General features: G+C 44.7%; 1 protein-coding gene across 9 annotated transcripts in view; it reads right to left on the reverse strand.

Annotated features, from left to right (window-relative positions):
- The window catches only part of LOC125464526 (rap1 GTPase-activating protein 2), a 325,971-nt gene that overhangs the window by 57,820 nt on the left and 253,284 nt on the right, over positions 1 to 14,867 (reverse strand). For all 9 annotated transcript variants that reach the window (XM_048557001.2, XM_059655287.1, XM_059655286.1 and 6 more), the window contains one exon: positions 7,428 to 7,463. In XM_048557001.2, coding sequence (XP_048412958.1) covers positions 7,428 to 7,463 — 36 coding nt within the window. The remainder of the gene's footprint in view (positions 1 to 7,427; positions 7,464 to 14,867) is intronic.

Genomic DNA, 14,867 nt, shown 5'->3' on the forward strand with positions numbered 1-14,867 from the left:
TGATTACTCAAACTGCTGCCTTCTCTCCAGTTCCTTATGCTGAGCAAAAAGGCAGGAGATGGTCAGGCTGAGGTAGAGAATGACCTTGTAAACTAAACTGCTGTCAGTGAAATCATTTAGGAGGTGTACATGTCGAAAACTAAAATGCATTGGGTGACTCTATGGCTTTCCCTATTTCTAGGTTTTGGCTAGAAGGAGAAATTCTATCCATAAAACTGTGGCTCAAGACTTAATTGTGCAAATGTAGGGATGGATAATTAACTTGGAGTGCTGTTGATTGCTTTTAGGAATTAAGGAATATTTTATCTGAATGTATCAAATGGAAGTCAATGACAGGGGAGATTGTATATAGTCTGTTAAAGGAGCTTTAGATAAAAGTTCTTGTTTGCTGTGTGACAAGATTTTGAAATTTCTTGTACAAATAAATTCTTATAATATATCCATACACAATACAATAGGTTTCTGCTTTGTGTATTATCAGTGATTCCAGGACAATTTGCACTTAAATCTGCATGTATTTTGAAAAGTGCTTCTGCCTTCTCGAATTCCACTCAAGTATATTTGCACATCAAGGCTAAAATCTGCAATTGGGCAGCTGTTTTAAATTTATGTTCTTTAACTATACTTCACATAATCCTTAGTTATATTTAAGTGATAACCTGGCAAAGGGTAACTGAAGCAGCTGGAAAAATAGCTGCAAAAATCCTTTTAAAGCAACTGCGAGCAACTCGATTTTCAATTCCTGAAAATTCCTTTAAAAAAAGCACAGCATTGTTTGTTAGACTGAGGCACAGTAGTCCATTGCTCAGTAAATTTTCGAAGAAATAATTCAAAATCTTTCGAAATGTACCCAATAGGAGCATTGTGCCGGATGGTTTGAGCTTAAATTTTTTTTGCCTACTCAAAGATCTGCAAATGTGTGCAATGGTGAAAACTCCTGACGGTGACTACTAGACAGAGATAGCTCTTCATATTCTACTTTCTTTCCTACCAGTATCGCAGGAATTGTATTGAAAAAGTTGTAACAGGAATGTCAGGTCACAATATAGGCAGAAATATTATCCAACATAAAGGTAACGTTTATTTATTTATTCACTTTATTTACTTATTTACATATTTATTCATTCATTAGATGTGAACATTGCTGGCTGGACTGCCATTTGTTGCTCATCCATAACTGCCCTGGAGAAGGTAATATTGAACTAAGATTTACAAGGATGTTACCGGGATTGGAGGGTATGAGCGATACAGAGAGGTCGAGTAGGCTGGGGCTATTTTCCCTGGAAGATCGGAGGCTGAGGGGTGCTGACCTTAAAAACATTTATAAAATCATCAGGGGTGTGGATAGGGTGAACAGCAAATGTCTTTTCCCCAGGTTAGATTCCCTACAGTACGGAAACAGGCCCTTCAGCCCAGCAAGTCCACACTGCCCCATGAAGCATTCCACCCAGATCCATCCCCCTATAAGCCACATGCCCCTGAACACTATGGGCAATTTAGCATGGCCAATCCACCTAACCTGCACATCTTTGGACTGTGGGAGGAAACCGGAGCACCCAGAGGAAACCCACGCAGATACAGGGAGAATGTGCAAACTCCACACAGGCAGTTACCTGAGGCTGGAATTGAGCCCGGGTCCCTGGTGCTGTGAGGCTGCAGTGCTAACCACTGAGCCACCGTGCCACCCAAATCCAAAACTAGAGGATGTAGGTTTAAGGTGAGAGGGAGAATTTAAAAGGAACCTAAGGTGCAACTTTTTCACGCAGAGGGTGGTGCGTGTATGGAATGAGTTGCCAGAGGAAGTGGTGGACTCTGGTGCAATTACAACATCTAAAAGGCATCTGGATGGGTACATGAATAGGAAGGGTTTAGAGGGATTTGGGCCAAATGCACATAAATGGGATTAGATTAATTTAGGGTATCTGGTTGGCATGGATAATTTGGACTGCAGAGTCTGTTTCCATGCTCTGTGACTCTATGACTCTAATGGAAAAGGCTTAGGTATGGGCCAAATGCAGACAAGTGGGAGCAGTTTGGTTTGGGAATCTTGGTTGGCGTGGACAAGTTGGACCAAAGGATCTGTTTCCATGCTGTATCACACTGAGACTATAACTATGACTAACTGCTGCAGTAGGACACCCACAATGCTGTCAGGGAGTATCACGATCTTGACCAAGTGACAGTGAAGGAAAGGGGATCCATTTTTACATCAGGATGGAGTGTTGTTTGAGGGGGAGTTTGTAGGTAGTGACGCTCCCTTGTATTTGCTTCCCTTGTGCTTCTAGTGGTAGTGATTCTGGGTTTAGAAGATGCTGCCAATGGATTCTTGGTGTGTTGCAGAAGAGCATCTTGTAGATGGTACACACACTGCTGCTACTGTGCATCGCTGGTGAAGGCAGTAAATATTGAAGGTGGTGGATTGGGTGCTAAGCACTCGAGCTGCTTCGTTACGAATGGCGTCAGGTCTCTTGAGTGTTGTTGGAGCTGCAGGCAAGAGTATTCCAACAACCCTTGAAAGGAATTTCTCCTCCAATCACATGGCCCTTCCTTCTCCCTGTTTACTGATGACAGGTGAACCGATGAGCCCATCAACAGGAAGACTCTGCCAATGGAGAGGCGGTGCTAATCTGAGCTGTGTTGGGGCATAAGGATGGAAATGTTCAGGGAGAGCACACTCTTGCCAGATGGGGATGTGGAGGGAGGCAGCACATTTGCCAGGTCAGGCTGGGCGAATCAAGTCTGCTGGGTGAGACTGGGGAGCAGCTAGTCTGCCAGGCTAGGAACAAAATGTGTGGCTGGAAAGAGGCTAGGGGAGAAGCAAGTGACTGTAAAGGTGGGGGAGAGAGGGCTATTGTCAAGGGGACCCTGTTAACAAAGAAATACATAGTTAACTGGGAGCCAGGATACCCTGAAACCACAGGTAATATATCATTGCAAATTATGTCCTTTTAATGCAGCGTACGTCAGTCACTGAAAGAAAATTTTTCATGCTAAGCCATGTTTGTTGTCTTGTTCTAATTTAAATACTGGTATCTAGGAAATATAAGCTTTCCTTGTCTGTCATGGCTTTATGTTTAATGTCAGGTCAATACTTACTGAGGATAGTGATTAATGTTTCTAGTTCGGCTTCTGAGTGAGTCTAAGTATCTCATTTGACAACACAAATGCAGAAATTAATTTCACTACATGATAGTATCTCACGTAATGAAGGAGTTAGTACAAACGGAAATGTAGATGCAAAAAATCAAAAATTAGCCAATGAGAAAACTCAAGGAGAGTCTGAGGGGGGAGAAAAACAATACTTTGACCCTGAATGACAGTAGAGGGCTCAGTGATGGTAATGCCATTGAAGTAATGGCTGGATTCTCTCTTGTTGGAAATGAATGTTTGCCTGGCACTTGTATTTTTCTTGGTACTTGTTGCTCCAAGCCTGGGTGCTGTCCAGATTTATACCACAAATGGACATGGACTGCTTTATTATCAAAGGTGTAATGAATGGTGCTGAACTATGTACAATCATTTGCAAATATCTTCACTTCTAACCTTATTCTAGAGCAAATTGGGTTGATGAAGCAGCTGCAGATATTTGGCTCTAGGACATTAACCTGAGGAACTTTTAATATATACAATATACTACTCCAAAAACAATATATCAATATATACCTTAATATGCAGCATCCCTTTTTCTATTCTTTACCAACATGTGGTGGCATATTTTTGCTGCATAATCAGCATATGGTTTTCCCTATACACGCATACCTATCTAGATTTTATCTCCAGATTTCAGTGGGTCAGCATAAAGGTTTCAGCAACAAGAAGAGGCCAGCAGGAAGCAATAGCACTCTATTAGAATAAAGAAAAATTCAAAGGAAAATAACTACAAAAACAAAAGTTACTGGAAAAGTTCAGCAGACCTGGCAGCATCTGTGAAGAACATACAGAGTTAACGTTTCAGGTCCAAACTGAGTAAGGGTCATCGGACCTGAAACGTTAACTCTGATTTTTCTTCACAGATGCTGCCAGGTCTGCTGAACTTTTCCAGCAACTTCTGTTTTGTTCCTGATGAAGAGCATCCACATTTCTTTCAGTTTTTATGAAGGAAAATAACTTTGATGTTTCCAAAATGACTGAACTGGACACAGAGATAGTAAGAACTGCCAATGCTGGAGTCAGAGATAACACAGTGTGGGGCTGAAGGAACACAGCAGGCCAGGTAGCATCAGAGGAGCAGGAAAGCTGATGTTTCAGATTGGGACCCTTCTTCAGCTTTGCTCCTCCCCTGATGCTGCCTGCGAACAGCTTGGGTATATAATGATTTGGATGTATTTGCTTTGCACTGCTATGGGGTTTAATCTCCTGATTGTAATACTGTAGAAATTGTCTCAAAGCTCAGGCAGAACACTTTTATGTGTCCCCAACTATTCTAAACTTCTGTTTAAAATGGATAAACTGTGAGAAGTACCTTCCCTTACTGTGCATTCTCTCCAGGAGATTATTGCTTATTAACTGATTACAAGCAAACAGTATAGGCAGTAGGCAGGGGAAGTGTCAGCTTTAGCCATCTGCTGGATATCTGTTACTTGTACATCTTAAAAGGAACAGCAACGCCTTGGAAGCTGAGGTACAGTGTATGGTTCTGAAAGGGTTAATACCTGATGACGTGTGGTAAACCCTTCTGACCGTGCTGACATTGTGGGGACTTGATCAGAGTAAGGAAGGAGCTGGTAGAAGACAAATCTGTGTGCTGTGCTAGCAGTCTGTTTAGCAATAAAGAACAAAGAAAATTACAGCACAGGAACAGGCCCTTCTGCCCTCAAAGCCTATGCCAGTCCAGATCCTCTCTCTAAATTTGTCACCTATTTTCCAAGGATCTGCATCCCTCTGTTCCCTGCCCATTCATGTATCTGTCTCGGTACATCTTAAATGACACTGTCGTGCCCACCTCTACCACCTCCACTGGCAATGTGCTCCAGGCACCCACCACCCTCTGCGTAAAGAATGTACCACGCATATTTCCCTTAAACTTTCCCCTCTCACCTTGAAATTGTGACCCCTAGTAATTGAGTCCCCCACTCTGGGAAAAAGCTTCTTGCTATCCACCCTGTCTATACCTCTCATGATTTTGTGGACCTCAATCAGGTACCCCCCCTCAATCTCCGTCTTTCTAATGTAAATAATCCTAATCTACTCAACCTCTCCTCATAGCTAGCACCCTCTATACCAGGCAACATCCTGGTGAACCTCCTCTGCACCCTCTCCAAAGCATCCATGTCCTTTTGGTAATGTGGCGACCAGAACTGCACGCAGTATTCCAAAAATGGTCAAACCAAAGTCCTATACAAGTGTAACGTGAATGTTGATTACATTCATGTAACCTGTAAATAGTTGCAGTAATGCAAAAATCTTCATATGTTTACTGGACAAGACTAGTAATACGAGAAAATGGCCATTTTACTGCTTTACTTCAGGCTTGAAGGAACCCATACACTATTCAGTGTAGAGCTGGAGAAACACAGCAGGCCAGGCAGTATCAGAGGAGCAGGAAAGGTGACATTTCAGATTCCTGCTGCCTGTCCTGCTTTGTTCCTCCAGCTCCACACTGTTGTTTCTGACTCTAGCATCTGCAGTTCTTGCTATCTCCTTGGCTATTAACAGGTGCAGTGACATGAATGTATCAGGATCTGTGAAAAATACATTGCAAATGAAAAGACAACAAATTCCTGCCGTATTTCTTTGATGAAAACTGAAACAGCAGCTCCTCATGGGCATCACTGTCTAACTCTGTTAGCTGATGTGTTAATTAACCTGACACACTTGGGAGCTCTGGCACTTGGGGTGTGGTCAGCTCACTGATCTCAGCTGGGGAGTCATTGAGGTGAACCAACCCTCTGAGCAGATACCAAGGGGAAGCAAAAAAAGAATAGAACAAGGGTTATAGCTGTTGCATAGTATTCAGAGCTCAAGAGCATATGTCAGTGAGAAATCTGTATGTGGTATATTTAAATGCATTTGTGAACATTTATATCTGTATAGATTTGGGTGCCTCTGTGTGTCTTTATGTACATTTGCATCTCTGTACATGAACCACGTGTGTTGTGGTGTTTGTACACGTTTCTGGATGTGCTTGTGAGCCTTTGTATCAGAGTGCTTATCTGTGTCCGTCCAATTACCGATACGAGGAGATGTATTTGTGACTAAGTGTATAGCTTGGGTTTCATATTAACACTCTAGTCCAGATTATTTTGTTGAGGGTTTGGTAATGACTGAAAAGGATCATTTAAGACAATTTCAGCCAAAAAGGTTAAAATAGAACACAATGGCCTGGGGCCCTCCAGATTATTTTTGTAGTATTTTTCAGTAGAGAATTTAAATTGTTGGAAAGAGTATGGGAGAAGCTGTATAAGCAGGAGTGAAGTCTTGACTAAACGCAAATTTGAAAAAAGTGGAAGGGTAATGTAGGGTACTCTGTGCAAGAAAGGGGTCATTTCAGGGATAAACTTTCTCCTGGGTTCTTTGTAATGTGCTGGCATGGTGGCTCAGTGGTTAGCACTGCTACCTCACAGTACCATGGTCTTGGGTTCAGCTCCAGCCTAGGCTACTGTCTAGTGGAATTTTCACCATTCTCCCTACATCGACAGGGCTTTGCTCCAGTCTCCTTCTGTAGTCCAAAGTTCTGCAGGGTAGGTGGGTTTGCCATGGGAAATCAGGGTTATGGGGATTGGGTGGAGTCTTTGGATAGTCTTGATGGGCTGAATGGCCTGCTTCCATGCCATAGGAATTCTAGGATTCTCTTGCTTCCTGCTTCTCTCCTTCACTTTAAAGATAGTCTTTAAGGCACACCTCTCTGACCAAACTTTTCATCATCTAATCAAGTACCTCCTTACATGGCTCAGTGTCACGTTTATTTTGCAATGTCCCTGGCAAACCACCTTGGATGTTTTATGATGTTAAATGCACTGCATACACACAAGTTGCTGTTATCTGAGCCGCCAGGGATTAGCCCTGCATTGCACCTTCAAGATCCAGTCTTACATTTGTGTCCTTTTTATCTTATGACCCAAAATACGGCCTATTACCATGGCAACAGTGCCCAGGTTTGGTGCGTTTGTTTGGTGCGTCAGCGTGGATGTATCTGAAGAATTGAAACCTGCTTCTCTGTACATTCTGAACGGCCTGATCAGAGATGTGAGGATTCTGTATTATTAAGCACATCTGGAACAGCGAGACTTAAACCTGGGGCCTCCTGGACAAACCTACTTCTTTACAGTTTGTGCCACACAGATCTACCATCTTTCAGTAATTGATCAGCTAATTTATTGGTCTGCTCTAATCACATTAGTTATATCTTTTTGCAATTATGACACTCCCTGATTAGATATGCCATTTTGCTGTGTAGTAGTGGCTCTTTAGTGCAAAGAATCACCTACCTGCATCTTATCCAGCATTTCAAAGAATTCTGCAGACTGTTGGGAGAGAAGAAAAGCACATTAATAGATGTCGGCTTCAAAGTATGGTTATTCATACTTGAACTGAATTGAAAATATTGAATAAAAAAAATCTAAATTAAAATCTATTGATGACCGTGAATCCATTGCCATTTATTGGAAAAACCCATCTGGTTCACCAATGCCCTTTAGGGAAGGAAACTGCCATCCTTACCTGGTTTGGTTGACATGTGACTCCACACCCACAGCAATGTGGTTGACTCTTAACTGCCCTCTGGGCAATTAGGGATGGGCAATAAACGTTGCCTGGCCAGCAACACCCTCATCTCATGAATGAATAAAGAAAAAACCTATCCCAGCAAGAAAAGTGCTGTTCTTCATCTTGTGAAGTGTCAAGCTTTCTTCATAACTTTAATAGAGAGAGTAGATACCCGCTTGTGTGTGTCTAATATCTGCACTAAATCAGAATTCTCCCATGCACTGAACAACAGAACATCTACTTTATATAATGGTAGCCTCCTCTTCATGAGCAGAACCTTGCTCCTGGAAATGCAGATATTCCCCTCAGAAAGTAATTACCGGGTGTTGGGTACCACTTTTTCTGCCAATCGCTGTGCTGAATGGTCACTCTCACATGTAGGCTGGGATTTGAGCTAAAATCACCCACATAGGCCCTGGACTAACGTTGTCTATATAGTTCCACTGCTCAACTGTCGACATGTTCTCTGGTCATCCATGTGTCATTACAAAGACACAATATTGGGGATACTCAAAATTTGTGTTTTAAAAAAAGCCCACAAAACTCTGCAGCATGTGCAGAGTGAGACAAAGAGCTAATGTTTCAGCTCAATGGCTTTCCTGTTGAAAACAAAGAGCTCTACAATCCTTAAACCAGAGAAATGGATTGGGTTTTGGGAAGTCTCATCCCACTGTTAAATGTCGTTGGTAAACCTTCCACAAATACCCCCGAGAGAGGGTTGAAAGGAAAAGGAAGGAAAAGGCCCCAGTAAAGCTGGCAAGTGAACTGCTTGGTATTGGGCTTCCAGTTATTATTGGGTGGCATGATGGCTCACTGTGTCAGGGATTAGGTATTGCATATTCTCCCCGCGTCTGCATATGCCTCCTCCAGGTACTGTATTTTCCTCTCACAGTCCAGGGATTGCAGAGTAGGTGGACTGGCCATGTTGAATTGCCTGTAGTGTCCAGGGGTATGTAGGTTGGGTGGATTAGACTGGGAAATGTCGGATTACAGGGAAAGGAATGGGAATGGCTCTGGGTGGGGGGCGTGGTGTGGACTTGTTGGGCCAAATGGCCTGTTTTTACACTGTAGGGTTTCTATGGTATTCAAGATTTATCAGATTTTTAGCAAATCCATCAAGGAAAGGATGCGGGATGGAACAGAAGAGAGGGCCCTGTGAGGGTGTGGAGGTCAGCAGGGATTACAATGCAGATTCCATGGATGTGGGCCCTGTCAGGAGGCATTTGAAAAAGGGGCAGGAATCATTGATCCTAATGCTGCTCCCAGTCAGTCAGAGAACCTGCTCTTGTCTGTGATCCTCAGTCTAATCAGTAGTGGGACCTCCATGGAAATCCAATCTCTGTGTGCTGGCCCCTGGTGAATCATCCCATTCTGGGGCCTGGGTGACACCAGCAATTCTGGCATATTCCCATCCCTCCATTCTAGTTTCTGGCAATTTCCGTTGGCATAGGATGAAGGTGAGGATAGCTCACCATCTCACAGCACTGTCACCCATTGTTCTTTTCATTCAATGCCCATTCAAATCCCACCCACTGCCCCCAAACCCCCAGCAATTTTGATGGGGTCGGGCCTACTCCATTAATAGAGGCATTTAGGGAAAATTATGATCGGAACTTTTAAATATTTATTTGGAAAGCAATGATTTTGCAAAATAACTATGAACATACGATGGATAACAGGCCTTGAGCGTGCAGTAATTTTCCATGAGATCAGGATCGCTGTATACTTTAACTCCATTTACCTGATGTACCTTTATATTTTCTCCTCACAAAAATGGATTGATCTCATTCATTAACATATTTAATTGACTCAGCATCAAGAATCGTTTGGGGAAAACTTTCCAGATTTTTGTGAAACTTACATAGAGAAAAGTAAGTAATGGCAGTGAGTGATGGCACTGTAGTTGGAATGCCCATTAGCAATGTTTGTGAGCACAGGGGATACAGTCAGGAGTCTTCAGTGATTCCCACTGAGCTCTACCTTGTGTAGAACAACTTTTCAAAGTGACAGGTTTGCAATGTTTTTATCTAGGTGAATTGCTTCCCTTTGAAGAAATACTTCAAAGTGTTGGAGCAGTCACTGTAGGGAAATCTGATCATTGGATTTCATGGTGGGGTCATCCACTTTTGAAAGATTAATCAGGGAATGTTCAAAATGTCCTTTTCCTTTATTCATTCATGGTATGAGAGCATCACTGGCTAGGCAGCATTTATTGCCCATCCCTAATTGCCCAGAGGGCAGTTAAGTGTTAACCACATTGCTACGGGTGTGGAGTGACATGTAGGCTAGACCAGGTATGGATGGCAGTTTCCTTCCCTAAGGGACATTAGCGAACCAGATACGTTTTTCTGGCAATCAACAATGGGTTCATGGTTATCATTAGACTCTTAATTCCAGCTATTTGCTGAACTCAAATTCTACCATCTACTCTGGAAGAATTCGAACCCAGGTCTCCAGAACATTGATAATAAAATGTGAGGCTGGATGAACACAGCAGGCCAAGCAGCATCTCAGGAGCACAAAAGCTGATGTTTCGGGCCTAGACCCTTCATCAGAGAGGGGGATGGGGAGAGGGTTCTGGAATAAATAGGGAGAGAGGGGGAGGTGGACCGAAGATGGAGAGAAAAGAAGATAGGTGGAGAAAGTATAGGTGGGGAGGTAGGGAGGGGATAGGTCAGTCCAGGGAAGACGGACAGGTCAAGGAGGTGGCATGAGGTTAGTAGGTAGATGGGGGTGTGGCTTGGGGTGGGAGGAAGGGATGGGTGAGAGGGAGAACAGGTTAGGGAGGCAGAGACAGGTTGGACTGGTTTTGGGATGCAGTGGGTGGAGGGGAAGAGCTGGGCTGGTTGTGTGGTGCAGTGGGGGGAGGGGACGAACTGGGCTGGTTTAGGGATGCGGTTGGGGAAGGGGAGATTTTGAAACTGGTGAAGTCCACATTAATACCATTAGGCTGCAGGGTTCCCAAGTGGAATATGAGTTGCTGTTCCTGCAACCTACGGGTGGCATCATTGTGGCACTGTAGGAGGCCCATGATGGACATGTCATCTAGAGAATGGGAGGGGGAGTGGAAATGGTTTGCAACTGGGAGGTGCAGTTGTTTGTTGCGAACTGAGCGGAGGTGTTCTGCAAAGCGGTCCCCAAGCCTCCGCTTGGTTTCCCCGATGTAGAGGAAGCCACACCGGGTACAGTGGATGCAGTATACCACATTGGCAGATGTGCAGGTGAACATCTGCTTGATGTGGAATGTAATCTTGGGGCCTGGGATAGGGGTGAGGGAGGAGGTGTGGGGGCAAGTGTAGCATTTCCTGTAGTTGCAGGGGAAGGTGCCGGGTGTGGTGGGGTTGGAGGGCAGTGTGGAGCGAACAAGGGAGTCACGGAGAGAGCGGTCTCTCCGGAAAGCAGACAGGGGTGGGGATGGAAAGATGTCTTGGGTGGTGGGGTCGGATAGTAGATGGCGCCAGTGTCGGAGGATGATGCATTGTATCCGGAGGTTGGTGGGGTGGTGTGTGAGAACGAGGGGGATCCTCTTTGGGCGGTTGTGGCGGGGGTGGGGTGTGAGGGATGTGTTGCGGGAAATATACCAATGTGGTATACTGCATCCACTGCACCCGGTGTGGCCTCCTCTACATTGGGGAAACCAAGCGGAGGCTTGGGGACCGCTTTGCAGAACACCTCCGCTCGGTTCGCAACAAACAACTGCACCTCCCAGTCGCAAACCATTTCCACTCCCCCTCCCATTCTTTAGATGACATGTCCATCATGGGCCTCCTGCAGTGCCACAATGATGCCACCCGAAGGTTGCAGGAACAGCAACTCATATTCCGCCTGGGAACCCTGCAGCCTAATGGTATTAATGTGGACTTCACCAGTTTCAAAATCTCCCCTTCCCCCACCGCATCCCTAAACCAGCCCAGTTCGTCCCCTCCCCCCACTGCACCACACAACCAGCCCAGCTCTTCCCCTCCACCCACTGCATCCCAAAACCAGTCCAACCTGTCTCTGCCTCCCTAACCTGTTCTTCCTCTCACCCATCCCTTCCTCCCACCCCAAGCCGCACCCCCATCTACCTACTAACCTCATGCCACCTCCTTGACCTGTCCGTCTTCCCTGGACTGACCTATCCCCTCCCTACCTCCCCACCTATACTCTCTCCACCTATCTTCTTTTCTCTCCATCTTCGGTCCACCTCCCCCTCTCTCCCTATTTATTCCAGAACCCTCACCCCATCCCCCTCTCTGATGAAGGGTCTAGGCCCGAAACATCAGCTTTTGTGCTCCTGAGATGCTGCTTAGCCTGCTGTGTTCATCCAGCCTCACACTTTGTTATCTTGGATTCTCCAGCATCTGCAGTTCCCATTATCTCCAGAACATTACCTGGTCTCTCTGGTTTAACACGCCAGCGATAATACAGCTCAGCGATTGCTTCCCCTAATGCTGATGAGGAATTGTGAAGGGACTGAAGGATTTTGGCATCGAGGAGCACATACCATAAAACACTAGTGCATGGGTACAAAGGGCAGTCACAAAACTTTCACTCCCTCCAACCAATCCTGTTATTGGATCATGGCTGATCTGTCTCTTAACTTCTTTTATCCATCTTTATTTTGTAACATTTGATGCCCTTGCCTAACAGGATTCCACTCATCTACGTTTTGAATCTTTCAATCAACCCCTGGTGTTTGGTGTTTTGGAGGGGGCAGAATGATAGTTACACATTTCCTACGCTTCAATGTGAGCAGGTGCTCCTGACGTCACCCATGATCGGGTTAGCTCTGATTGTCCTGTCCCCTTGTTCTGGATACTTGCACAAGGGAAATAATCTCTTCGGTCACTTCAAATCCATTAATAAAATGATTGCTTTCGCCACAGACGGTAGGAATTCACAAGGGAGGGTGAGATGCCTCAGTTGCACACAGTCCTGGTCAAATCCCACCTGAAGTTCTGCATTCAGTTTCAAACCCCGGAGCTCGGGGAACATGGGAAGCAGGGTAGATTCATTTTAATTACAGGATGGCTTAAAAAGTTAAATTATTGAGAGCAGGCTGCATATACTTGAAGGACAGCATCGTACTACAGTTACTGGAGATCTGAAATAAAGACAGCGTGCAGGAGAAACTTGGCTGCACCTGTAGGGACAGAAACAGAGTTAACATTTCAAGTCAAAGATTGGACATGGGATTTTTAAAATAAATCATTCATGGGATGAAGGCATTGCTGGCCATACCAGCATATATTTCCCATCCTTAATTGGTCAGAGGGCAGTTTAAGAGTCAATCATATTGCTGTGTGTTTGAAGTCACATGTAGGCCAGATCAGTTAGGGTCATGGATAACAAAGTGTGAAGCTGGATGAACACAGCAGTCCAAGCAGCATCTCAGGAGCACAAAAGCTGACGTTTCGGAGAGTCATATTGGACATTAACTTTGTTTTCTCTCCAAAGATGCTGCCTGACCATAAGACCATTAAATGTATGAGCAGGCGTAGTCCATTCAGCCCATCAATTCTGCTCCATTATTCAATAAGATCATGGCTGATCCGATAATTCTCAACTCCACTTTCCCCTGTAACCCCTGATTTCCTTATTGAATAAATATCTGTCTATGACTGCTGAATGTATTTAATGACCTAGCCTCAACAACCCTCAATAATTCCATAGATTCACTACCTTTGGAGAAGAAATTCCACCTCATCGCAATCTTAAATGTGTGACCACTTATTCTGAGACGAAGCCGCCTCATCTTACAGGGTACAACCCTTCCCTGTGTACCATTTCGAGTTTCCTGAGAATCTAGCATGCTCCAATAAGGTCGCCTCTCACTCTTCTAAATGGCTTGCTGATGCGTTTTCCAGCGGTTTCTGTTTTAATTACTGCGTATAATTGATTTGTGTTCCTGGAAGAGTTTTCTTTATAGTTTCTTGGGATGTAAGCATCATTGGAAAAGACAGCAGATTTTCCTCACCCTTCAGAACATTAGTGGCACACAAAGCCATTTCAGTGGGCAGTGAAAGGGTGACCACACTGTTCTGGGCCAGACTCACACCGGGTCATGATGCCAGACTTCCTTCCCTGAAGGGCATTGTGTGAACTGCACGAGCTTTTATAATTATCCGATAGCTTCAGTCACCATTACGAATAGTTTTTGTTGAACTGCAGATTAATTACTTATATTTTAAGGTGACCTGTTGCTTTGGTGGGATTTGAACACAATGAGATGAATTTTACTGTCCCACCCTGCTGTATTTGAAGGTGACTTGTCAGGCAGCCATTTTCCCATCCATCTTCAACCTGTCTCCGATATTCCAAGGGCGGGAAAGGTAAGAGGCAGCCTGGCTCCTTTAGGCTGATTGAAGCCTTTAAATGGACAATTAACTAAATGGCCTCATTTGCCTCCGACACAGTTTTTCAATCTGCTCGGGTTGCTGCGTAACAATGGGATACCTCTTTTGGCGGGGGGGGTCCATTTGGTGGAAGTAGGTGTGATGGACTGGAGGTATTATTGCTAAACTATTAATCCGGACTAGCTGGGTAATGTCCTGGGGACCTGGGTTCGAATCCCTTCGTGATTGAAGATGATGGAATTTGAATTCAATTTTTAAGAAAATCTGGAGTTAAGAGTCTAAGGATGACCATGAAACTGGTTGATTGCCAGGAAAAAAACCTCCATCTTGCTTTAAGGAAGGAAATTGCCATCCTTGCCCAGTCTGGTCTACACGTGACTCCAGACACGCAGCAATATGGCTGAGTCTCAACTGGTCCCTGGGCAACTGGGGATGAGAAATAAGTGACGGCCTAGCTAGTGATGCCCAGATCCTATGTATGGACTTTAAAAGATCCACTGTGTCCACCAGGGGCAGCCCCGCACAAGATGGCACCCCTTTGTTCAAAGCTCTCAGGTAGTTCCCCATTTCTGGCCTCCCGAACCTAGCTTTCCATTACCACCCCATGCCCTTCCCCTGCCCACTTGATAGCCAGGCCGTGCATAAAACTTCAGCTAACCTGTGTCCCGAAGGCAGTTCTCTTCTTTCTTGGAACTGACTGCAGTCCCAGCGATGACCACTATACTCTACTAGCGCTGTTAGGGCCATAGAGCTAGTGAGGTCCCAACCAGTTTTTTGCTCATACTCATTCCCCACTGTTCCCACACATTGGACACCCTGTAACAT

This window comes from Stegostoma tigrinum, chromosome 27 (genome assembly GCF_030684315.1).
Source record: "Stegostoma tigrinum isolate sSteTig4 chromosome 27, sSteTig4.hap1, whole genome shotgun sequence".
In the NCBI taxonomy this organism is placed as follows: Eukaryota; Metazoa; Chordata; class Chondrichthyes; order Orectolobiformes; family Stegostomatidae; genus Stegostoma; species Stegostoma tigrinum.